Source organism: Abramis brama (assembly GCF_963993115.1).
Source record: "Abramis brama genome assembly, chromosome: 24".
Lineage (NCBI taxonomy): Eukaryota > Metazoa > Chordata > Actinopteri > Cypriniformes > Leuciscidae > Abramis > Abramis brama.
This window is the reverse complement of record NC_139986.1, coordinates 30,011,536-30,037,930: the sequence shown is the minus strand read 5'-3', so window position 1 is coordinate 30,037,930 and position 26,395 is coordinate 30,011,536. Positions and strand designations below refer to the sequence as shown.

The 26,395-nt window shown below is 42.1% G+C and overlaps 1 protein-coding gene across 1 annotated transcript in view; it reads left to right on the top strand.

The window, feature by feature from the left end:
• lama1 (laminin, alpha 1) overlaps positions 1–26,395 on the top strand; it is a 53,202-nt gene that overhangs the window by 9,377 nt on the left and 17,430 nt on the right. The window contains exons 4-40 of the mRNA XM_084103547.1: positions 2,489–2,731; positions 3,037–3,216; positions 3,899–3,988; positions 5,731–5,848; positions 5,984–6,162; positions 7,074–7,179; positions 7,266–7,423; positions 7,699–7,839; positions 9,358–9,519; positions 10,503–10,604; positions 11,132–11,346; positions 11,491–11,602; positions 11,704–11,814; positions 11,920–12,047; positions 13,184–13,270; positions 13,362–13,573; positions 14,445–14,551; positions 14,665–14,845; positions 15,114–15,250; positions 15,378–15,611; positions 16,159–16,302; positions 16,453–16,635; positions 17,268–17,453; positions 18,311–18,438; positions 18,946–19,072; positions 20,324–20,464; positions 20,544–20,662; positions 20,745–20,831; positions 21,762–21,955; positions 22,326–22,468; positions 22,554–22,652; positions 22,738–22,849; positions 23,930–24,086; positions 24,719–24,929; positions 25,071–25,187; positions 25,299–25,462; positions 25,550–25,688. Coding sequence (XP_083959673.1) covers positions 2,489–2,731; positions 3,037–3,216; positions 3,899–3,988; positions 5,731–5,848; positions 5,984–6,162; positions 7,074–7,179; positions 7,266–7,423; positions 7,699–7,839; positions 9,358–9,519; positions 10,503–10,604; positions 11,132–11,346; positions 11,491–11,602; positions 11,704–11,814; positions 11,920–12,047; positions 13,184–13,270; positions 13,362–13,573; positions 14,445–14,551; positions 14,665–14,845; positions 15,114–15,250; positions 15,378–15,611; positions 16,159–16,302; positions 16,453–16,635; positions 17,268–17,453; positions 18,311–18,438; positions 18,946–19,072; positions 20,324–20,464; positions 20,544–20,662; positions 20,745–20,831; positions 21,762–21,955; positions 22,326–22,468; positions 22,554–22,652; positions 22,738–22,849; positions 23,930–24,086; positions 24,719–24,929; positions 25,071–25,187; positions 25,299–25,462; positions 25,550–25,688 — 5,454 coding nt within the window. The remainder of the gene's footprint in view (positions 1–2,488; positions 2,732–3,036; positions 3,217–3,898; positions 3,989–5,730; positions 5,849–5,983; positions 6,163–7,073; positions 7,180–7,265; positions 7,424–7,698; positions 7,840–9,357; positions 9,520–10,502; positions 10,605–11,131; positions 11,347–11,490; positions 11,603–11,703; positions 11,815–11,919; positions 12,048–13,183; positions 13,271–13,361; positions 13,574–14,444; positions 14,552–14,664; positions 14,846–15,113; positions 15,251–15,377; positions 15,612–16,158; positions 16,303–16,452; positions 16,636–17,267; positions 17,454–18,310; positions 18,439–18,945; positions 19,073–20,323; positions 20,465–20,543; positions 20,663–20,744; positions 20,832–21,761; positions 21,956–22,325; positions 22,469–22,553; positions 22,653–22,737; positions 22,850–23,929; positions 24,087–24,718; positions 24,930–25,070; positions 25,188–25,298; positions 25,463–25,549; positions 25,689–26,395) is intronic.

Here is a 26,395-nt window from a genome sequence, read left to right as displayed (position 1 = left end):
TAGCACTGTTTACGGCTTCTTCACAGCTGTGTGTGTATGTGTGAGTGTGTGTGAGAGAGAGAGCGTGTGTGTGTGTGTGTGTGTGTGATAAAAAGAGTGTGACCAACACAGCTGTTGAAGATCCTCCTGAGGTGTTTGGACAGCAGAACGTGTATGTGTGTGTGTGTGTGTGTGTGTGTGTGTTTACGGTCTGATAGTGTCTCTGCCTGGGGGGCCAAACGTCTCCTTGGCTTGTGTTTGTTTGGCCAGATTGTGTTCGCTGGAGGCGACTGGTTTCTGATGCTGGTTATCGTCTTCAGTGTGTGAATCTGCTGGGATTTATCCAGTTTTGGTGGGATTTTACTTATAAGTTCAAGATTCCAGTAGCCTTATTAACATGGGGAAGTCTTTACTTTGCCAAATCATTGGTAATGTTAAATTACAGACATACACATTTACACGAAAATCAAAAAAGATAGTTTTTTTGATTTTCAATATAGTAAAACTTGAAGATAAAGAGAGTAAAACTTGATCGAAAACAAAAAGCTCTCAATAATGTGTTTCGTTATCTAAATGTTATTCAGCCTGTTGCTGTTAGAATTATCCAAACGCCCTTGAGTTTGTCCAGACGACACAATGTTTTACATCTTCAGGAAACAATGATTATTTTGTCTAATGTGAAGTTCAGTGAAACTCAACAGTGTCAGAATGAGACGTTTGACCTCAACGACTTAGAAACAGTTTCTCCCCGTATATCCAGATTCACACAGAAATACACCTCGTTCACTCATCGGTACATTTATTGTCATATCTCTTGGAGCAGTTGTTGTTTTCCCTAGCAACCATCCCATAATTCTACAGCAAGGCAGCCTGTGATTATCATCACTGCTGAATGAAAGTGGAAAATCACTCCCTGTAATCCGTGATTTCCCTGCATCTTCACAAACGTTTTATTCCGGGGATTCCGGAAATCTCATGATCAAATGCAGAGACACTCGAACGCTGTCATTACAGTCAGACGAGATGAAGACGTGCGTTTGTGTGTGTCTTCGTCTTTACATTGCTAAGCATCCAGTAAACACACACACACTCACACACTCATACTTGTAAGTGTGGTTTACAGGGATTCTCCTCAGGTGTAATGGTTTATGCTGTGTATCGTATCCTCTTAAACTAAACCTACATCACAGAACCCATTAGAGCGTAATGTGTGTTATCACAGAAGAATAGCTTCAGTACAGAAAGCCCATGTGTTCAGGTGAGGTGTGTGTGAAACAGATTCAACCCAGCTCGTCTAGAGAGACTGAGTGAGAACTGAGATGAAAGCGGCTCATCTGAGACACACACTCGTGAGATCCGGAGGGTTTCTCCTGCCAGAACTTGTTTCGTCTGAGCGGGACAGACAGCGGATGATGGAGTCATTCCTGAGACTGAGGGTCATTAGAGGGAAAATAGTGTAAAAGTTTGGTTTAATCTCTCTGAGACGACAGGAAGAGGAAGTCACCAGTGTCCTTTAGCGGTTTACTTTATTACATGTTTATTCATGGTTTTAGTTAAAGGGGACATATCATGAAAATCTGAGTTTTCCTGTGTTTCAGTGCTATAATCAGTGCTTCTAACAACCCAGAAAACGTGAAAAGTGAAACCCAGTAATTTTGTTTTATAAGCCTTTCTCTACAAGCATGGCAAAAAATATTCTCATCAGATGAAGAGGATCTTATTATAATATTACCGGCCCTTTACCTTAAGCTTCCACTAGAAACAAGCATTGATGTATTATTTTAATTTAATACTGTGAAGCTGCTTTGATACAATCTGTATTGTGAAAAGCGCTATATAAATAAACTTGACTTGACTTAATCTGCACGTTTACACACACCAGCCGACATTTGGTTTCACGAGCGACAACAGAGACCAGTTCTAACGCACTGATGAAGATCCAGCAAAGCCTGAAGCTGTTCTGTGGTTGAGCTCAGACGAGCACTGAACACTATTGACCAGAACATGTCACCGCTGTCTTATAAAGACCTCAGGAACTGTGGACACTTGTGGAGAAGTTCAACATGATGATGAGATGATCAGTGTAACTCCACAACAACTACAGAAATGTCTCCACTAACATTCAGAAGCTCTTCCTGAGTCTCTCCGTAAGGCTGCACTCGCTACTGGTGATTCTGGGATTCTGGATGAGGGAGATTGGAGTGTTTTGTTATTGTCGGAGTTTCTGAAGCTCGTGTAAAGACTCCGCCCTCTTCTGAATGGAGGCGGAGCTAAAGCTCATTTGCATTTAAAGGGACACACACAAAAATGGCGAGTTTTTGCTCACATCCAAAAATGGGCAAATTTGACAAGCTGTAATAAATGATCTGGTATTTTGAGCTGAAATTTCACAGACTCATTCTGGGACTTCAGAGATTTATACATCTGGAGAAAAGAGGCATAATATGTCACCTTTAACTATAATAACCCAGCTGTCCATGTGACCTAGCGTTCGCTTTTCCTCCCGCAGGTCTTCCAGGTCGCCTACATCATCATCAAGGCGGCGAACTCTCCTCGCCCCGGGAACTGGGTTCTGGAGCGCTCTCTGGACGGCCTGGACTTCCAGCCGTGGCAATATTACGCCATCAGCGACACCGAGTGTCTGACCCGCTACAACGTCACGCCCCGCCTCGGCCCGCCCACTTACAAGAGGGACGACGAGGTCATCTGCACATCTTACTACTCACGACTGGTGCCGCTGGAGCACGGAGAGGTGAGTGTGTGTGTGTGAGTGTGAGTGAGTGAGTGTGTGTGAGTGTGAGTGTGAGTGTGAGTGTGAGTGAGTGAGTGTGTGAGTGAGTGAGTGAGTGAGTGAGTGAGTGTGAGTGTGAGTGAGTGTGAGTGTGAGTGTGTGTGAGTGAGTGTGTGAGTGTGTGAGTGAGTGTGAGTGTGTGAGTGTGAGTGTGTGAGTGAGTGTGTGTGTGTGTGTGTGTGTGTGTGTTTTACACCCACTAAAAGAGCTAAATAAAGCCTCTCCCCAAATGAGTGTATCTCTGAGTGTGTCTGGTCTCTCCACAGATCCACACGTCTCTGATTAACGGGCGTCCCAGCGCTGATGATCTGACTCCAGAACTGCTGGACTTCACCTCGGCTCGGTTCATTCGCCTGCGCCTACAGAGGATCCGAACGCTCAACGCCGACCTCATGACCCTCAGCTACCGCGACCCCCGAGAAGTCGACCCCATCGTCACACGCCGGGTAAGATATGTAGTGCTGTGGTTTCAGATGGTGCCTTGAGGTCAGGGTTTGAAATGAACTTTTTCACTCACCGGCCAAAGTTACCGGCCATTCAGAGCTTCTACTAGCCAAAAAATAGAAGAAGAATAAAGAAATAAACCAGATTAACTACATCACAGCTTATTTATATATATATATTATAAAATTTGGATTTCATAAATTTTTAGGTGGGCAGATCAACACAGTACAAAGAACATTAAAAAAATGTAGGATGTTGGAAAATAACAATGTCTTTTCTGTTCACCAAATGCTGTTTAATCTTCACTATTGCTTCAATGCAAATGAACAAGCGCGCCAGTATCTGTTGTGCAGTGTGTAGTGTGTGTTCAAGTAAGCAGATATGAGCAGATTCTGCAATACGCTGTATTTAATATACCATGATGAATCACGAGTATTTGCGCAAAATCTGCGAACACGAAATTCCCCAGAAAAGTGAGTAAACATAATAAGTAACAAGCCAAATTGGCTCGTGATTCGACAGCGTTTCCCACCACAGTTGATTTTTACCCGCGTTTGGCGGGTGTTCATTTCAAACCCTGCATGAGTTGATCACCGTATTCATATCAAAGATATCTCTAGGAGTACCATGGTAGTTTTGTGTTAATGCAGTCTAACTGTGTCCTGGTCTCGGTCTGGTTTTCAGTATTATTACTCCATCAAGGACATCTCGGTGGGCGGGATGTGCATCTGTTATGGCCACGCCCAGAGCTGCCCATGGGACCCCGTTACCAAGGTAACTGACAACAAACACCATCCCCCTGAGATGGAAGCTGTCAATCAAATGATAGTGTGAACTTTGGCTCCGCCTCTCTGAAGTCACTGTATACATACAACCGGCGTAGCGTCATAGAACGTCTCTGAAAAGGTTCACGCCCACTTTTAGGGGAAAACAAACCGGCGAGCGCCATACACAGTATCGGACTGAGGACGTGTACTAACCCTTACAAACATGTAATTTGTATTTAAACATTTTTTTTTCACATAGTAGGCTACCCCTATTATGTATTTGTATTTAATTAATTTTTTTCCACACAGTATTTTGTATTTTTATTTTATTTTAAATACATTTCCATGTATTTATGCCCATCTCTGCCTGCCATCATCATCAATATCTTGCTGTTATGGAAATATCATGAATTACGGGGATGATGCTATCGAAAGCTAAATCAGGCTAGTTGTATGGCTGGACAGAAAAGTGCACTCAGTAGCTACTCTAAATATAAAGACATAATATTATACATTTAAAGATGTTTACTTCTTAAAACCGAAGTAAAATCATTCACTGGCTACCTGGTGACTCGATGAGGTACGAGTAAATGTCCGGGTAAGACACTTCTGGCCACTGGGTGGGGGTGTTAGACCAATTTGACGCTGGTAGGGACATGTTTTTAAGTTGCCCAAATTAAGTTTATAAATGTATTGTTCACGCTCTATGGAAGGCAGGGTGGACATATAATTACTCGACATATTTCATCTAAGTGATTTCTGAAGTTATACACGTCTGCCGGCTGTGTACGGACGTTGTTTTGTGCCGCTATTTTGTATTGAAGTCTATGGGAAGTCTGGTTTGTTTTCCCCTAAAAAGGGGCGGTTACGAAATTTACAGTTAAGTTCCCGGATGTGCCGGTTGTATGTATTGCAGTTTACACCTTTACAATAAGGTCTCATTTGTGTGTGTTCAGGGTGTGTGTGTGTGTGTGTGTGTGTGTGTGTGTGTGTGTGTGTACAGGTTTATATTACATTGTGGGGACTAGCCAGCTGTTCCCCACGAGGGAAATGGGTTAAACACACTAAAAAATTTTTTTTTTTAAATGTAAAAATGCAGAAAGTTGTGATGGGTAGGTTTAAGGGTCAGGTGAGTGTGTGTGTGATGGCGGGTCGGTTTAGGGGTTTGGGTTAGTGTGTGTGTGTGTGTGATGGCGGGTCGGTTTAGGGGTTCGGGTTAGTGTGTGTGTGTGTGATGGCGGGTCGGTTTAGGGGTTCGGGTTAGTGTGTGTGTGATGGCGTGTCGGTTTAGGGGTTCTGGTTAATGTGTGTGTGATGGCGGGTCGGTTTAGGGGTTCGGGTTAGTGTGTGTGTGTGTGTGTGTGATGGCGGGTCGGTTTAGGGGTTCGGGTTAGTGTGTGTGTGTGTGTGTGATGGCGGGTCGGTTTAGGGGTTCTGGTTAATGTGTGTGTGATGGCGGGTCGGTCTAGGGGTTCGGGTTAGTGTGTGTGTGTGTGTGTGTGATGGGTAGGTTTAGGGGTCAGGTTTGGTTTAGGGAATCGAAAATCATTACGCCTATGGAGAGTCCCCACAAAGATAGCGAACCAGACTGTGTGTGTGTGTGTGTGTGAGTGAGTGTGTGTTCAGTGTGTGTGTGTGTGTTCTCTCTGATGGTCTCAGTATTTACAGTGGCGTCTCACTTTAGCCTTTCTCTGTCCCTCTGCTGTTTGTTATGCGTGTCTCACTCTCTTCTCTCTCATGTTTCCACAGAAACTGAAGTGTGTGTGTGAGCACAACACTTGTGGTGAGAGCTGTAATGAGTGTTGCCCTGGATACCATCAGGAGCCGTGGCAACCAGGAACGCTTTCTAAAGGAAACACATGCGAGAGTAAGACAATAAATAACGTCACATATATGACATGTACATACAGTATTTTGTGAGATTCACTCTAAACTAAACAAACCTTCATTTATAAGCGATCACGACCCTCCTGATCTGTGTGTTTTCTCTCTCGTTGATTAGAGTGTAATTGTCACAACAAGGCCGACGACTGTTACTACAACCAGACGGTGGCGGATCTGAGGCTGAGCTTGAACACACAGGACCGGTTTGTGGGCGGAGGAGTGTGTGTGAACTGCTCCCAGAACACTGCGGGAGTGAACTGCCAAACCTGTGCTGACGGATACTACAGACCACACCAGGTGTGTGTGTGTGTGTGTGTGTGTGTGTGTGTGTGTGTGTGTGTGAGTGAGTGAGTGATTCAGTGAGTGATTTAGTGAGTGAGTGATTCAATGAGTGAGTGATTTAGTGAGTGAGTGATTCTGTGAGTGAGTGATTCAGTGAGTGAGTGATTCAGTGATTCAGTGAGTTAGTGAGTGTGTGTGTGAGTGAGTGAGTGAGTGATTCAGTGAGTGAGTGAGTGAGTGAGTGATTCAGTGAGTGATTCAGTGAGTGAGTGAGTCAGTGAGTTAGTGAGTGTGTGTGTGATTTAGTGAGTGAGTGAGTGAGTGAGAGTGAGTCAGTGAGTGAGTGAGTGAGTGAGTGAGTGAGTTAGTCAGTTAGTGAGTCAGTGAGTGTGTGTGTGAGTGAGTGAGTGAGTGAGTGAGTGAGTGAGTCAGTGAGTGAATCAGTAAGTGAGTGAGTAAATGAGTCAGTAAGTGAGTGAGTCAGTGAGTGAGTGAGTCAGTGTAAAAAGTAAAAAATCACTCACTGCTCTTGACTTAATAACTTTTGTAACTTTAATTTAAATAAGGATTACTCTATGTTTAACTTATAAAGAGTAAAGAGTATATTTAAAGTTATAGCCTGTTAGTTAGGTTTGTAGTTTTAGCTGTGGTTTCAAAATTGGAAAAGATAATTGTGAATTTTCATTGGTATCAAAAATTTGTGTCATAATTGTATACATTTTATTTATTTATTTTTGAGAAAATTATTAAAGACCAGATAACTTTGAATGAACGTTCTGGAAGAATGTTTGCTAAAGTTCTGAGAATGTTCCCTGTTAACTGTGTCTCCATTAGAGCTCCAGAAGAGTTTCCAAACATCTTCATGATGAATCTTCTGCACAATAAAGACTGTGAATGTTAAACCCTTTGACGTGTCTGTGTTTCAGGTGTCTCCGTACGCCGATAACCCGTGTGTTGAGTGTGAGTGTGACGCGAGAGGCTCAGCGAGTCCAGTCTGCATCAGAGACGATGATCACGCGAACCTCGACACAGGTGAAACATCACTGCTTCTGTTTCCCACCGAATATCTCTGAATGCAGTATTTCAGGTGTTGTCTGAGCTGCTGGTTTGTCGTGTAGGTCTGTCTGCAGGTCAGTGTGTGTGTAAGGAGGGTTTTGCGGGCGAGAAGTGTGACCGCTGTGCGTTCGGCTTCAGAGATTTCCCACAATGCACTCGCTGCGAGTGTAACCTGGACGGAAGCCACAACAGCGACCCCTGCAGGGAGTGTGTGTGCAAGGTAACGGTTATAAAGATCTCATTGATTTACATTATAAGCATTAGAATTTCATATAAATATCAGCATGCACCAAACTGCATATTTTTGATCAGTTTGGGCTGTTTTTTCTTCCATATTCTCACTATATCAGACTATATGAGCCATAAAAACCTGATGAATCAAATATGATACTCAACAAAAAAACACCTTTTTTAAATATCATGATTTTCTGACTGTTATTTCATATTATTTCTCTCTCTCTCTCTCTCCCTCTCTCTCTCTCTCTCTCTGTGCAGGATAACGTGATGGGCTCGAACTGTGATCTGTGTAAGCAGGGTTTCTATAACCTGCAGGCCAGTAATCCCGAGGGCTGCACCGAGTGTTTCTGTTTCGGAGTGTCAGACGTGTGCGAGAGCTCGACCTGGTTCACCAGCTCGGTATGTTTAACTACTGCTAATATCACACCAAAAATAACAAAACTACATCATCGTAACAGCTTGACTAAAGTAAAGACTTAGAACTAAACTGAGGGCTTAAACGCAGGGGAAAACAAACTAAACAAGAAACAGGTGTGCAAAGCAATCAGTAACCATAGCAACAAATAAGTGTATAATCAGTAAACTAGGAAACTGAAGATTTCCTAGGAAATTCCGGAAAATTGGGAATAAAAGAAGCAGTTAAAGAACACAGGGAAACAATGAAATACAAAATATAAAATTCCATAAAACAGAACATGATCGTTACAGTATAGTAGAGCTGCACGATTAATTGTTAAAAGATCATAATCTCGATTCAAACACCCACATGATCTCATTCCTTAATGACAACGATTCGCCTGTGTCTATTAAACCTTTGACTAAATTATACCGGAAAATTCAAATCTGTGTTCACGCTGCTGCTGACCCAGAGAAAGCAGTTATCTAGGTATGAAACACTTTCACAAACAGTCTTTTCTACACACAGTATTATTATTTCCATGTTACAAATATTCATATCATCACTGATGTTCTGGGATAAAAGTTTAGTTCGGATATAAACACTCATATCTACGGTAGCGATCAAAATAGAATAATCACCTTTTGAAAAGTAACTTGACACTTCAAATAATTATTGTATCAATTACATCGTTACACCAGTAGGTGGCGACAAGGGACTGTTAAAAAATGTGTTTGTCATTGAATCACTGATTCAAGAGATTCGTTCAGAAACACTGATTCATCCAGTAATGAAACAAGTGAAGTCTTTATGAGTGAGTCATTGAATCATTCACTCAACTGTTTGTTTAAATAATTCATTCAGATTAATTAAACATTTGTAAATAGACGGCAGCAGTTAACATTTTGTCAGAACCTCTAATAAATGACTTTATTTTGTTTAGTTGTCTGTTCAGAATCGTGAGAATCGTGATCTCTATTTGAAACAAAGAAATCATAATTCTCAATTTATCAAGAATCATGGAGCTCTACAATATAGACATGTAAAAAAATAAATAATTATATATATATATATATATATGACAAAACCGCACTACAAAACTACTAAAACATTAACTAAAATGAAACCAGAAAATACAAAAATAAAACCTATTTCACAATATATGTTGTAAAGTAACGCTGTGACTGTGTCGAGCACCAAACACTGTTGTCGTGCAAATGAACGGCCAGAACACATTAAAGGTTTTCTGTTTTCTGTTAAAACGGTGTCGTGTTAGCGGCCCCTGAGTTAATAACTAAAGATCTCTGCAATGGAAGTGAATCAATCAAAAACTAACTTTATCTGGACAATAACTTTATTCTAGAGCTGCTGTAAAGCCTAAACAATCTCTGTTACTGTAATCTCCTATTATCACTGTAAAGCAAAACAATCCATAATGTTAAAAGCGCTATTATATATAAATGAAGCTGACTTGACTTGACTGTGGTTTGAAACAGAGCCTGTGTGTTGTTGATTCTCAGGTGGTTCACAGAGACGCGGTTCTCCTCCGATCTCCTCAGAGCTCCAGCATCTTCACATCTCAGATCTCAGACGAAAACCTGATCGTGTCGAACGGCTCGGTGTCCGCAGGCGTGCCGTCGCTGTGGTCGTGGGCCGCGCCAGAGCCGTTCCTCAACAACAAGGTGACTCTCTCTCTGTGTGTGTGTGTGTGTGTGTGTGTGTTTCTCGCTGGCCTGTCATTACACTCACACTCATTAACACATTTACAGCTAATTAGCTTACACACGTTCGCAGCGTCTGTCCTCAGAGGATTAATGAAATTAAAACATCTAATTATAGCATTCATTTCCATAGCTCCGACCTCCATTCAACATGAAATCAAAACTGATGGATATTACCACCTTTTTTTAATCTACTTTTAAAGTCCCCCTGTAGTCAATAATTTTATCTCTTAAAACTCATCTTTATCACCAAAATTACATATTTAAAACCTTTTTTCCTTTAAAAAAAATCTTTATGCCTTAAAATATCTTGAATGTAACTCGACACCCTTGCCTCATTTAGTATGCGCACTTCTATGAATATGCAAATGAGCCCCGCCTCCACTCACTCACTCAGCTCAGGGATCCACTGGTTGACGATCACACGTTGATCTGATTGGTTACAAGGTAGTTTGTGACGTCAGAAACACCAGCGATTTCAAAGCGTGTTTTTGAGACTGTCTTTGGTTCACTGCAGTTTTAAGGAGGAAATACTCAGCAATGGAGTCGACTTATGAATTTACACATGGTTTGTCTTAAAGCACATTAAAAACACCACATAGACAATATTACAATGTTCTAATATAGAATAAAAGGCAAATAATATTAGTAATATTATCGAATTAACTAATATCGAACACTATCAGGTGAGAGCTAAACTTGAGCTGAATCACGGCAATATTGTCTTCTGTACAGCTGAGATGAAGTTTTCATATTGATGATCATTAACACTGTTATTTTCCGGTTTATTACTGTGAAGCTGCTTTGAAACAATCAGTACTGTATACAGCGCTGTAGAAATAAAGCTGACTTGAACTAAAACATCAGCTGATGCCCTACACTCATCAGTGAACCACATTACCGCAGTGTTCTGTACTAGAGCATCTTCATCTTTCTCTGTATAGGTGACGTCGTATGGAGGTTTCTTGAACTACAGCGTTGCGTACGACACATCTGAGGAGAACGTGGACAAAACGCTGAGCTCAGATTTCAGTGTAATTATTGAGGTAAGATGATAATTATTCTGCATATGTGACCCAATATATATCAGATATATAATCGTTTATTGCTGCATGATTTACCGTGTTACACTTTATTTTAAGGTGTCATTGTTACAGTGTAATTATACATTTAAGTACTGAGTAATATTAATGAACTACATGTACTTACTATAGGATTAGGGTTTGGTTGAGGGTTAGATGCATGTAATTATGCATAATTTACTGTTATTACTATGGTAAGTGCATGTAACGTATGTAACAAGGACACTGTAAAATAAAGTGTTACCTTTTGTTATCAAGCGTAGCGTCAGTTGTGGCAGGTCACGCTAGTCTAGCTTCGTTTCTCAGGAGCGGATTACCCTCCTCCCTCCCCAGCTCCACCTGTCTCCGTCAGGATTGGCTTTGAATCAGACTAAATTCTCGTATTCAACAACAGTGGTCCTGACAGAATGCTAGTAGTTGTGATGTAAACGCAGCGGTAGAGCATGTGACTGTGAAGGAGAGCCTCGGTAAGAGTGTGTGTTGTGTTTCAGGGTAACGGGCGCACGCTGAGACAGACGCCGTCCTCTCGTCTGCTTCTGAACGCTCACACCGAGCAGCTCGTCTCGATCCAGATTCTCCCGCACTCGTTCAGCGACGCTCACAGCGGCAGGAGCGTTCAGAGAGACGAGCTGATGACGCTGCTAGCGGACCTCGCTACGCTACGGGTTCGAGCTCAGCTGGAGGCCAGCGCTGAGGGAACGCTACGGTCAGAACACAAACAAGCTGAAATAAACAAAAATAAAAATAAACAAAAAAAATAATAAATTAAAAAAATACATTTATATATATATTGTTTTATTGAATCGTTTATTATTCATTGTGAACCTGTGAAGATGTTTGTGGTCGGCAGGTTGAGTGGCGTGTCTTTGGGAGTTGCAGACACACACTCCGGTCCGGCTAAACTCCCTCTGGATGTGGAGCAGTGCGAGTGTCCGTGGGGATATTCCGGCTCTTCCTGCGAGGTGAGGAACACACGCGCTTCCACATGAGCTGAACATGCACATGTCAACCGGTTTCTCACCCAGCAGTGTGTGTGTGTGTGTGTGTGTGTGTGTGTCTCCAGTACTGTATTCCCGGGTTTTATCGGGTCGGTGGGATTCTGTTCGGAGGAAACTGTCTTCAGTGTGAGTGTAACGATCACGCGAGCGAGTGCGACATCAACGGAGAGTGTCTGGTAGGTGTACTCTTTTATTATTTTAATTTTTTTATTAACACGACATAACTGCATAAACAAAGTAGATCCTGACTGTAACGGCGCCGGTGTGTTTGGTGTTCTCAGGACTGCACACACAACACCAGCGGGCCTCACTGTGATCGCTGCGAGCCGGGCTTCTATGGAGACGCCAGTGAGGGAACGCCAGACGACTGCCAGAGATGCTCCTGTCCACTCACACTGGAGTCTAACAAGTGAGTGTGTGAGTGTGTGTGTGTGTGTGTGTGTGTGTGTGTGTGTGTGTGTGTGTGTGTGCCAGAGATGCTCCTGTCCACTCACACTGGAGTCTAACAAGTGAGTGTGTGTGTGTGTGTGTGTGTGTGTGTGTGTGCCAGAGATGCTCCTGCCCACTCACACTGGAGTCTAACAAGTGAGTGTGTGAGTGTGTGTGTGTGTGTGTGTGTGTGTGTGTGCCAGAGATGCTCCTGCCCACTGAGACACTGGCGTCTAACAAGTGAGTGACTGTGTGTGTGTGTGTGTGTGTGTGTGAGTGAGTGAGTGACTGTGAGTGAGTGTGTGTGTGTGTGTGTGTATCTGCCAGAGATGCTCCTACCCACTGAGACACTGGCGTCTAACAAGTGTGAGTGACTGTGAGTGTGTGTGTGTGTGTGTGTGTGTGTGAGAGTGACTGTGGCGAATCCACCCGGATCCTTCTTGATGGGGGGGGGGGGGGGGGATCCTTCTTTTGTGTGTCTGGATGTCTGAGCGTTTCTCACAGTAACACAAACTGTGTCTTTATTCATGATCACACACTTACAATGAAAGACGTCTGGATTGGTTCCCTATAGAAAGCAGTGTAAAACATTTTAAATTAAAAATGGTTTGCCACATATAGTAAAATTGTGTGTTTGAGTGAGTGTGTGTGTGTTTGTGTGAGTATGTGTGTGTGTGTGAGTGAGTGTGTGTGTGTGCGTGTGTGTGTGAGAGAGAGAGTGTGTAAGTGAGTGTGTGTGTGTGTGTGTGTGTGTAAGTGAGTCAGTGTGTGTGAGTGAGAGAGTGTGTAAGTGAGTGTGTGTGTGTGTGTGTAAGAGAGAGTGTGTGTGAGAGAGAGAGTGTGTGAGTGATTGTGTGTGTGTGTGTGTGAGTGAGTGTGTGTGTGCGTGTGTGTGTGTGAGAGAGAGTGTGTGTGTGAGTGTGTGTGTGTGTGTGTGTGTGAGTGAGTGTGTGTGTGCGTGTGTGTGTGTGTGAGAGAGAGAGTGTGTGTGTGAGTGTGGGTGTGTGTGTGTGCGTGTGTTTGTGTGTGTGTGTGTTTGAGTGAGTGTGTGTGTGTGTTTGATTGAGTGTAAATGATCTAGATTCTGTTGAATATATTGTAATATACTGTGTGTAGTTTCAGCCCCACGTGTGAGCTTCAGGGTCCCGGAGAGTTCGTGTGTGATCAGTGTCCGCTGGGATACGCGGGACACAAGTGTGAGAGGTACGAGATCCGACATATTTCTCGCGGATAATAAACACTTCGGGTTCTGAGAACACAGTATTTCACACACACCCTCCTCTCTCACGGTCAGGTGTGCTGACGGTTACTACGGCGACCCGACGGTCCCGGGCCAGGGGTGTGCGGTGTGCGAGTGTAACGGGAACGTGGACCGGTCTGAGGCGGGTCACTGCGACGGCCTCACGGGGGAGTGTGTGAAGTGTGTGTTCCACACGGCGGGCCGGCACTGCGAGCGCTGCCAGGACGGGTTCTACGGGGACGCCGTCACACACAGAAACTGCCAGGGTGAGGCGCTTGTTTGATATCTTATGCATTATTGTGTGTGTGTGAGTGTGTGTGAGTGTGTGAGAGAGTGAGTGTGTGTGAGAGAGTGAGTGTGTGTGTGTGTGAGTGAGTGTGTGTGTGAGTGTGAGTGTGTGAGTGAGTAAGAGTGTTTGTGAGTGTGTGTGAGTGTGTGAGTGAGTGAGTGTGTGTGAGAGAGTGAGTGTGTGTGAGTGAGTGTGTGTGTGAGTGTGTGAGTGAGTGAGTGTGTGTGTGTGTGAGTAAGTGTGTGTGAGTGTGAGTGTGTGAGTGAGTGTGTGTGAGAGAGTGTGAGTGAGTGAGTGAGAGTGTTTGTGAGTGTGTGTGAGTGTGTGAGTGAGTGAGTGTGTGTGTGAGTGAGTGAGTGTGTGTGAGAGAGTGAGTATGTGTGAGTGAGTGTGTGTGAGTGTGTGTGTGTGAGTGAGTGTGTGTGAGTGTGTGTGAGTGTGAGTGAGTGTGTGTGTGAGTGTGAGTGAGTGTGTGTGCATTTATAATCAGTGTATAATGGATTATGAGCATGCACATTGAAAAAGCAAATGCATGGCTTGTAAGTAATTATAAAAATAATATTAATGTCACTATAACTGTTCTTATAATGCTGTATATTAATGAGTCTTTATAAATGTATTTATAAAATAGTAATACTTTCTTATAAATAAGTATAAATGGAGCTATGACTCATTATAAGCATGGGCTTCAAAGAAAGTGTGACCACATGTTTTTTAACCTTTGGAAACTCGTCCTGTGAGGTGAAGCTCTAGCGACGCCCAGTGGCCAGACGCAGTACTGCTCGTCAGTGTTACTGGAGTGTGCGTGTGTGTCTGAAATCATGTTGTGTGTGTTTGTGTGTGTGTAGCCTGCGGTTGCTATGGTAACGGGTCTCTGTCCGCCGTCTGTAACGTGATCACGGGTCAGTGTGAATGTAAAGCCAACGTGGTCGGACAAACATGTGACCGCTGTCAGGTACGTCTGCCCTGATGTTTATGATTATTTATTTACCATAATGTTTTGTTTCTTCATTCGCTTGTGAACAAAGTACCATGTTTCCTGATAATGTGTGTGTGTGTGTGTTTCAGACTGGTTATCACGGCATTAACAGCGGCGATGGCTGCAGAATGTGTGAATGTAACCAATCAGGCTCTGTGTCTGGGTCATGTGACGAGGAGGGGCGGTGCCAATGCATCACTGGAGTGACAGGAGACAAATGTGATCGATGTCAGCGCGGATATTACAACTTTACAGAGAGCGGATGCACACGTAAGAACTGATATTCTCATTGATTTATGTGTGAGTGTGTGTATATGTGTGTGTGAGAGAGTGAGTGTGTGTGTGAGTGAGTGAGTGTGTGTGTGTGTGTGTGTGAGTGAGTGAGTGTGTGTGTGTGAGTGAGTGAGTGAGTGAGTGAGAGTGTGTGAGTGAGTGTGTGTGAGAGAGTGAGTGTGTGTGTGTGTGTGTGTGTGTGTGTGAGAGTGTGTATTTTGTAGTGTGATGGGCTCATGTAATCTTACGTGTTTTGTGTCTCTAGCGTGTGACTGCGCACACACACACGGGAACTGTAACGCAGAGTCGGGCGAGTGTATCTGCCCTCCACACACACACGGGCCGAAGTGTGAAGAGTGTGAGGAAGGTCACTGGGGTCACGACGGCGTGTCCGGCTGCAAGGTGCGACACATCACTCACCAACTGATGATAATACCGCGGTATTGTGATGAATAAGCATGTTTACTATGGTATCAGCCCAGTAACGGTGTGTGTGTGTGTGTGTCTGTGTGTGTGTGTGTGTGTGCAGGCGTGTGACTGCAGTCCTGTCGGCTCCAGCTCGTCTCAGTGTGATCTGCTGTCGGCTCAGTGTCGCTGCAACACACACTTCTCCGGCCTCAAGTGTGACCGCTGCGCTTTGGGCTTCAAAAACTTCCCAGAATGCACCGCTTGCAACTGCGACCCGGACGGCACGCGCGAGGAGTTCTGCGATGGGACTCTGGGAGTGTGTGGGTGTGAGGATCACGGACAGTGTTCCTGCAAGGTGACAATAGCCGCGTTTCCTTACACTGTTAGATGTTTTTAATATTTAATATGTTTTAAATGCAATAAACAATATTATTGATCTCCTGCACTGACACCATTATAAGCGAACCGAACTGAGTTGGACGATGACATCACGGTTTTGTGTCAGTCTCTTCCCAGTCTGTCAGTAACGCTCTGTTTACTTGAAGCCCCTCCTTCTGAAAAGCACACTGTGCTCTGATTGGTCGGCTGGAGCAGTGTGTTGTGATTGGTCGAGCACTTCGAGTGTGTTTGTGAAATGTCCCGCCCCTAATTACCATAACCGTCAGTGTAACACACTACTAACTAACTCAACCAGGCCCCGCCCCTTTATTCTGCGCATTAATTATTATAATGAGGAATATTGTGACGTGTTCGTTCCCGAGAGAAACTCAAGACTACAGTGGAGGCGTTTCAGGAGTTCAGGAACACTGACACTGATATAGAGAAGAGCTGGAGCTTCTTCATGATCACACACTGAAGAGATGAAGGTGGAGAACAGCCTCTTTAACCTCTCTCGTCTCCAGGAGAATGTGGGCGGCAGCGGCTGTGACGAGTGTACGATCGGGACGTTTGGTCTGACGGCTCAGAATCCCTCCGGCTGCAGTCCGTGCTTCTGCTTCGGGGTTTCCAGCGTGTGTGAGGAGCTGAGCGGCCTGATCCGAGTGCCGGTGAGCAGGGACCACACACACACACACACACACAAACACACACATAATTCAGACACAAACACAACTCAGATAAAACAGTTGCTGTTGCTGGAAATTCGAACACATTTTGAATTTGTGTTTAACGCATAACTGTGTGTGTGTGTGTTTCAGCTGACGCTGGGTTCTGCTCCGCCGCTGCTGCGTGTCGTGTCTCAGAGCGACCAGCAGGGGACGCTAGAGGGCGTTTATTACTCACATCAAGAGATGCTGCTGGACGCGGCTCACCTTCACAGTCTGTCGGTCCTCACCGGACCCTATTACTGGAGACTCCCGCAGAAATACCACGGTAACAAGGTACAAAGCCCACTGAAATACTACGGTAATGAGTTGCGGTAATGAGGTACAAACTCGTCAGAAATATCACAATAACAAGGTACAAAGCCCACAGAAATACCACGGTAATGAGGTACTAACCACAGTGAAATACCAGTGTAAGCAGGTACAAACCCCACAGAAATACCAGGGTAATGAGTTGCGGTAATGAGGTACAAACCCCGCAGAAATACCACGGTAACAAGGTACAAAGCCCACTGAAATACTACAGTAATGACTTACGGTAATGAGATACAAATCCCACAGAAATACCACGGTAATGAGGTATTAACCACAGTGTAATACCAGTGTAAGCAGGTACAAACCCGTCAGAAATACCATGGAAATGAGTTGCGCTAATGAGGTACAAACCCCACAGAAATACTTTGCATACCATGTATGCAATACATTTGTTACAGTATTTATTAATCTTTGTAAACTGTTTATTGTTAGTTTATGTTAGTTCGGATCAATTCAATAATATTAACAGGTACAACTTTTGATTTTAATAATGCATTAGTAAGTGTTGAAATTAGTATTTTTCATGGTTTACTCATGAGCTGATGTGTTGCTGATCATGTGTGAGTGAGGTGTGGTCTCCTCGTGTCTCGCAGCTGCTGTCGTACGGAGGAAGACTCTCCTTCACGATCGCGTTCTTCGCTCTCGATGGCGTCGGACTGGCCAATCACGAGCCTCAGGTTCTGATGAGGGGCGGACACCTGCGCAAGCTAGTCATCTACACCGACGCTCCCGCACCGCTAAACGGCGTTCGCACCGAACAAGAAGTGCCTCTGACCGAGGTGAGTCTGATCACATGACTTCGGGACCGCGTTTGTGTCTTAAAGCCAGCGCTCTCTCACCAGGGTTCGTAAAGGTGCTTAAAGGTGCAGTGTGTAAGTTTAGCGGCATCTAGTGGCGAGGTTGTGAATTGCACCCAACAGAAGTTATGGTGGCTGACAGGAAGTGATGTCGTCGTCTGAGACAGAAGAGAGTAGCATTTAAACAATGAGGTTTCTTTACAAAGACAAATTTAGAAATTATGTTTACTTAATTATTCAGTAAAACAATATTTTATTGCGAATATTATTGTTCATCATTGTGTCAGTGTTTTATTCGCTGACTTGAGCTGAAGCTTCTTTGCACGAAGAACAACATAGTGAGGAAACGCGTTTGTCCGCTCAGGGCCACCGTAGAAACGTGGATGTAAGCGGACTCGCGGTGTGTGTAGAGAGAAATGCTAATATTCTAAGCTAATAAACACATAACGGTTCATTATGTAAGGTCTTTATACACCACTGAAAACATAGTTATGTGTATGATACTGCATTTATGTCAACAGATCCTCCTAATATTACACACTGCACCTTTAAAGTACGTTTTGAAATTGAAGTATCTTGTATCAATCATTAAAGTAATTGAATGGTCCTGGAAAACCCTTGAAAACTGCCATTTTTATGAAGAAGTGCTTGAAAAAAGTGCTTGAATTATTGAAAGAAAATATAGATGGAAAAAGAATTTTTAATTTTATTGATAAAACAATCTTTTCACACAAAATTAAAGCTGCGGTTCTGATTTAGAGTCATTTCTCATGGCTGTGAGTGTGATATTGCTCATAAATATGCAGGTATATGATACAGCTTCTCCTGTGTGTGTGCAGCACAAGTGGAAGTACTTCAACTCTGTGTCGGATGAAGCCGTGAGCCACGCCGACTTCATGTCTGTGCTGAGTAACGTGGAGTACGTCATCATCAAAGCCTCGTACGGCTCAGGCCTGCAGCAGAGCCGGTCAGTGTGTGTGTGTGTGTGTGTGTGGACCCGAAGCCTTAAAATTACACTAAATTTGTTTTTGTCCAGAAAGCTTATTTTATTTCATTTTGATAATATATATATATATAAAAATGTTGTTATTTTTTATTTTATTTACCTTTAAATTACTAGATTTGATCAATAAATAATAAATAAATTATAATTTAAGCACATTCCTTTCAACTTAAATTCAAAATAACTAACAATTTTATGCATAACCCTTTTAATTCAGCTCTAAATATCTGACATCGGGTGTCTTTGCCGACCTCTTGTGGAAAATAAATATTATAACATGATATTTCATGAGTCTAGATGTCCTTATAGCTCTATATGGAGCAAATGAGCTGTTCCTCTGGTCCTAAAGTCAGCTTAACTTCAGTATGCATTCAGATACACATGTAGACAATATAAAATCAGTTTTTGTATACTGATACAATACGATACAATAAGAGTCCGTGTTTCTCTAATCTCTGTTTCTCTCTCCAGGATCTCTAATATCTCGATGGAAGTGTCTCTGGATGCGGATGATGTTCCCGAGGGAGCAGAAGGAGAAGTGGCTCGACTGGTGGAGGCGTGCGAGTGTCCACTGGGATACGCTGGACTCTCGTGTCAGGTCCGGGAAAACACTCACGGTCATCGGCCACAAACCCTCAAGTGTTCTGTCACTCACAATACATCTGGAAATATGTCTAATAGTTCCTGTCCTTGATCTGAATTTAGAAACTTAGAAAATTATTATATTACACACTTTATAATATAATATACACATTTTTAAATATCAATATAAAATTAATATTTAAAAATATGACAATATAATAATTAATAGTTAATAGTATATTATTTTATATTTATTCTATTTATTTTTTATACATTATCTTGTCTTTTATTATACAAAATTCTAAATATCAATATAAAATATTATATATATATATATAAAATAAGACAATGTAATATATATAAATAATATATAATTAATAGTGCATTATTAGTTTTGTTACTTTAGATTTCATATATTATATTGTATTATATTATATTATTTTATATTATATAATATTATAAGCCAATATAATATACAAAAAAAAACAAATAATAAAAACAAATAAGTAATCAAAAAATCTATATTAATATTAGACAATATAATATATACAAATAAAATAAAATTGTATGTAAATAGTAATTGATAGTATATTATTATATTATTAATTTTATATTATTTATGTGCCATTTATATTGTATTATATTATAAGACAATTTAAAATACAAAAAAAATATAAATAATATAAAATTAATAATTGATTATATAATTTAATAATAAGACAATATAATATATAAAATATAAATAAAATAAATAAAGACCCGTTTACACCAAGGACGATAACTACAACGATAATGATATAGTTCTAAAAAATCTAAATATAATGATTTTATGTCCACAACTACAATTATAACGACAGAGAAATTGTTGGGATCACTTTCAGGAGGATTTTTCCCGCTGATGAACAATAAAAACATCGACAGCCAATCAGAATCCATCCTGTGTAAAGAGCTCGAGCATTACAGCGACAGACGACAAACGGCAGCGCTTATAATAAACAGAGATATTGATATAGTTATGGTTATGGGTGTGAACGGGCCTTAACTTGATGATCCTGTTGCTCGACTGAGACTCTTCCACATCCCTTACGGTTCAGTTCTGGTGTTTAAATTAATACCTTTTTTCGCTATTTAGTATATGTACATTTCTGAAATGCATAACTCAGTCTCCTCTGATATCAGATCTCTGTAAGCCGTGATGTGGACTCTGCTGTGAGATGATGTGTGCTGTGAGAAGTGTGAACTGAAACTGAACTGAATGCTGTTGCAGGAGTGTTCTCCGGGGTATTACCGGCAGGCCGTGTCCGAGCTCAACATGAAGGGCCGAAACCGGCCGCTCATCCGGCCCTGCGTCCCGTGCCGGTGCAACAACCACAGTGTGTCATGTGACCTGGAGACGGGCCAATGCATGGTGAGCAAATCCAGATGATAAACCGCTTTATCCACATCAGCTGATCATAGAGGCACACTCTTAATGACCGTGTGTTCAGGGCTGCCAGCACAACACCGCAGGAGAGCACTGTCACCTGTGCGCCGCAGGGCATTATGGGAAGGTTCAGGGCTCCGTCAGCGACTGCTCGCTGTGTGCCTGTCCACTGCGGGGTCAAAGGTGAGGTCACATGACACTATGGCTGTGTGTAGGTCATGGGAAACTAGTGGTTTCGTGACGTGTGTGTTTTGCGTGTGTTTAGCTTCAGTGCCACGTGTGTGTTAGAGGGCGCTGGAGATTTCCGCTGCGACCGCTGTGAGGAGGGATACGAGGGCCGCTACTGTGAGAGGTGAGGTCATGTGACGTTACGGCACACACACACAAACACTCGTACGCTAACGCTAGGGTTGGGAATCGGGTACTTGTTATAAAATTTAAATTTCGATTCCTCTGTGTGTATTTCAATATGACTTTAAACCATTGAAGCGAGAGACTCTGTTCTCATGTGTATCAGTATATCGGATACGTGCAGCTCTTAAAGTGACAGCAGCCTAATATTCCCAGTAGCACCTCACTGCAGAACACAAGATCCAGGGGGCGGAGTTGGATCCAGATCTAAGGGGTGGAGATTGGTAGATTTAGGTATATGTAAGGTGGGAGGAGTTGGATCTGGATCCAACTCCTCCCCCTGGATTTCGTGTTCTGCAGTGTGGACCATCTCCATATTCCTGCTCTATAATAACACTGATCAAACTACAGAAGACAGAGAAAATTCACTCGTTCTTCACTGAATAACTTTTGCAACTATGTTTGTAATGTATATTTTATTAATAAAGTGCAGTGTTATTGTACATCTGATTACAGTTTCTGAACCTGAAAATCTTAAAACACTGTTTATTTCAATCTATCTTTGTTCAGTTGTGTCTATTTGTTGCGATTGCAAATTTTTTATTTGTTCTTTTTTAATTCCTGAGTTTTTACTAGTCTTTAATAATGCTTGAAGTTTATATTAGTTCTGCTAGTTGTTCTTCTATGGTATTTTTAAACCTCAGGCAAACACTTGTGTGAGTGTTCTTTAGCCTGTTGATTTTTGTTCATGATATTCAGATACAGTTACATGTTTTGCAATAAGACTAAATGTGAATATCTACTTTTTTTAGTTTTTTTGCCTTATTGGAATCGAAATTAGGAACTGAATTCAGAATCGGAATCGATAAGCAGTTAATCGTTAAAACTCAAGCGATCCCCAACCGTAGCTAACGCTCTCTCCGCATCTCAGGTGTTCGGTGGGTTACCATGGCGACCCGTCGGAGCCGGGCGGCCGGTGTCAGGTGTGTCGGTGTAACGGGACCGGGTCGGTGCACGGTGTGTGTGACGGACACACGGGCCGGTGCGAGTGCAAGCCCGGGGTCAGAGGTCATCTGTGTGACCAGTGTGAGGAGAGGCACGTGCTGGTCAGCGAGCAGTGTGTGTGTAAGTCTGCGTTACTTCTACAGATGGTGTCAATGCAGCTTCACCGTGATACACGGGAAAATAACCGTGTCGAGGTTACAAACTTTATCATTTATTCAATTCAGAGTTGATTCAGTTCAGTGTTGATTCAGTTAATTTGAGTTCAGTGTTGATTCAGTTCAGTTGAGTTCAGTGTTGATTCAGCTCAGTTGAGTTCAGTGTTGATTCAGTTCAGTGTTGATTCAGCTCAGCTCAGTTGAGTTCAGTGTTGATTCAGTTCAGTTCAGTTGAGTTCAGTGTTGATTCAGTTCAGTGTTGATTCAGCTCAGCTCAGTTGAGTCCAGTGTTGAGTTGAGTGTGTCAGTGTGATGACCAGCTCGTGTCTCTTCAGCGTGTGATGACGGATGCACAGGACTGCTGTTGGACGATCTGGACTCTTTAGACGGGTCAGTCGCGTCTCTAAACCTGTCGGGTGTCATCATCGCCCCCTACAGCCAGCTCATGACCCTTGAGAACCAGACCCGAGAGGTCAAGGTCAGTCACGTGACCCAGCCTGCATAAACCATCCCTCATGTAACACTGCATGCATGAATACTTCATATGTAAACCTCATTTCCAGAGTTTGATGTCGTGGGATCAGAGCCCAGAGTATCACCTGACCGCAGGAGAGCGAAGCTTGAGACACCTGAGCGATGACATCACTGACCTGCAGCAACAGGTGCGCTCGCATCCCTCCTCACGGTAACCATGGCGACGGGAGACTGATGTTGATGCTCAGCGTGTGTGTGTGTGTGTGTGTGCAGGTCCAGAGTGTGTTTGACGGCAGTGAAGCGGTGCTGCTGAACTCTGAGGAGAAGCTCAGGCTGGGCCAACGGTTGCTGGAGCTCATCAGAAACACTCACTCTGCCGTCCACGGTAACCAATAAAGCTGATCTCAGTTATTATATCTTATTTTATTTTATTTTGAAGAGTAATGCGCCTAAAACCAGGATTATTATTAAGTAAAACTATTGTTTTTTAAATGCATTAATTGAAATAAAGCTTTTTTATTTTATTTTATTTTATTTTATTTTATTTTATTTTATTTTATTTTATTTTATTTTATTTTATTTTATTTTATTTTATTTTATTTTATTTTATTTTATTTTATTTTATTTTGCAATGCACCTAAAACCAGTATTGCTATAATTAACTAAAACTATTTAAATAAAACATTTTCATTAATTGAATTTAATCATATAAAATAAAACTTAACAAACTTTAAAAATGAAAATATAAAAATGAAAGATAATTCAAAATATGAATACATTTTATAATAGTACACAAATAATACTAGAATGGCAGATTCAATCCATCTAAATAAGTAAATAAATAACAGATCTATTTTAGATGCTCAGTTCCTCGGTTGATAAGATCATGATTTGATTGGCTACTGTGCTCACCGCTGCTGGTCTGTGATTGGCTGCTGTGCTCACCGCTGCTGGTCTGTGATTGGCTGCTGTGTTCACCGCTGCTGGTCTGTGATTGGCTGCTGTGCTCACCGCTGCTGGTCTGTGATTGGCTGCTGTGCTCACCGCTGCTGGTCTGTGATTGGCTGCTGTGCTCACCACTGCTTGTCTGTGATTGGCTGCTGTGCTCACCGCTGCTGGTCTGTGATTGGCTGCTGTGCTCACCACTGCTGCTCTGTGATTGGCTGCTGTGTTCACCGCTGCTGGTCTGTGATTGGCTGCTGTGCTCACCGCTGCTGGTCTGTGATTGGCTGCTGTGCTCACCGCTGCTGGTCTGTGATTGGCTGCTGTGTTCACCGCTGCTGGTCTATGATTGGCTGCTGTGCTCACCACTGCTTGTCTGTGACTGGCTGCTGTGCTCACCGCTGCTGGTCTGTGATTGGCTGCTGTGCTCACCACTGCTTGTCTGTGATTGGCTGCTGTGCTCACCGCTGCTGGTCTGTGATTGGCTGCTGTGCTCACCACTGCTGCTCTGTGATTGGTCCAGGCCTGATGGAGCAGGTTCGTGCTGTGAACGTGACGACGGACGATGATCTTGATGAAGTGAACGACACGTTCCTGATGGAGGAGATGAACACGACGCTGGAGAAGATCAGGATCTTCAGTCTGACACACTGCAGTGCGACTGCGCAGCGCGAACTCAGGTACGACACACACACACACTCGTCTGCGCAAACACACGTGTCTAACGTTTCCGTAACACTTTACAATCAGGTTCATTAGTCAACATTAGTTAATGTATTTACTAACACGAACTAGCAGTGACCAATACATTTGTTACATCAGTTTTTAATCTTTGTTAATGTTAAGCTGTTCATAGTTTGTTCATGTTAGTTCACAGTGCATTAACTAATGCTAACAAATACACCCTTTGATTTTGATAAAGTATTAGTAAATGTTGAAATTAATATTAACTAAGATTAATAAATGCTGTAGAAGTATTGTTCATTCTTAGTTCATGTTAACTAAGGTAGTTAACTAATGTTAACTAATGAACCTTATTGTAAAGTGTTACCAACGTTTCTAATGTAGTGTTAAATTAATCTGCACAGATTCTAAATCCTGATACATGCACTTTGAATCTTTGAAAACTGAACATCCTATAATTATCAGTATAATAGGAAAAGTGGATTCTTTAAAGAAACGGACTACTTTCTAACTAATGAGAGCGTGTTCACATGCAGTTCAGAGTTACTTATAGTAACTTATAGAGAATGTTCAAAAGGGACCTTTTCTGAACACACTTTTGTGTGTGTGTGTGTGTGTGTGTGTTCAGCTCTGCAGTGTCTGTTCTGCGGAGGGTTCAGGAGGAGATTAAACATCCGCTCGGACAGAACCAGTTCAGACTGGAGAACGTCTCCTCAACACTCAGAAGATTCGAGCATCAGATCCTGCAGATCCAGGAGATCATCAACACGAGCGAGAGCCTCAATAACCAGAGCCGACGCTTGACGGAGCAGATCCGGATCAGCCGGAGTCAGCTCACGGTGAGTCTCCAGCAGCATTACTCCAGTCTTCAGTGTCACGGGATCCTTCAGAAATCATATTGCAATAATATTACAACATTTTTACTTTAGTTGTGATCAAACTGATGAGCAGAGAGACATTAAAAAAATCTCTTTCTCCAGATCTCCAGCAACAATGTCAACAATCTGAACCAGGAAGTAGAAACACAAGTACAGGAAGCTCAAGACCTGCTGACTGATGCCCTCAAAATAGCGGAAAACATGGACAACGGGACGGATGTAAGTGACGTTTCTACCTCATATAACACATATATACGGCACGGTGAATGTGATTATAACACATATACGGCACGGTGAATGTGATCCCAGATGATGCGTTTGTCGTTCCAGACTCTGGATGAGATGAAGAACCATCTGGAAGGCTGGAGTGTGAATCTCAGGAAGCATGTGGACACTTTAGTGATGGATTTGACCAAAAGAGACGCCCTACAGCTGGTGTACCGGGCCGAGGATCACGCGCAAGCCCTCAGCAAACAGGCACAAGCCCTTAACAGGTGCGTCACACTAAAAATCCCACAGAACGTATCATATATATATTGTCGGTATTGTAAATAACTCGATATCTTTCGTTTTGCGTTCAGTTCTCTATCCGAGGTCAGATCTGCATCAGTAAACGCGACCAGCGTCAGTCAGACCAACAGCAACATCAGAGAGAATATTCAGATGGCGGGAGATCTGGCTCACGCCGCCAATCACAGCGCAAGCTCCGCCCTCAATCTGGTACGTTCACCAATCAAAGCATACAGGGAGGTTTCACGAATGAGCTAATAATTAATGAAATTGGATGTAACAGTAAAAAAAAGAATAATAATTTTTGGCCTGGATACATTATTTTAATCAAAATAAAACACTAATTTTTTTTATTTATTTTATTTATTTATTTATTTATTTATTTTAATATATTTTTTTAATTAATTAATTAATTTATTTAATTTATTTATTTATTTTTATTTTTTTATTTTGAAGAGTAATGCACATAAAACTAGGGTTATTATTACCTAAAACTATTAAACGTTTTTATTAATTGAAATAAAGCTGAAATTATTGATATTTATTTATGATTTATTTATTTATATTTTTTTTATATTAATCTCAGAGTAATGCACCTAAAACCAGGGTTGTTGTTTAAAACTAAATCTACTTTCATTAATTTAAATATATTATAATATTATATAATATAATAAATAATAAAATTTTGGCCTGTATACATTATTTGAAAAAAAAAAAAAACGCTAAAAAAAGATTATATATTTTATCTGTTTGCTTCCATGTCATGTTTCTACAAAAATACTAATTTGTTGTTAAATTATTAAAATATTTACTTAAAATGGTTAATATTTTACGTCCAAGTGATTCGACTGAGAAAAAGGTTTGGGAATCGCTGCAATACATCATCAAAAGTTGTTGAAAATGCAGAATGATATTAT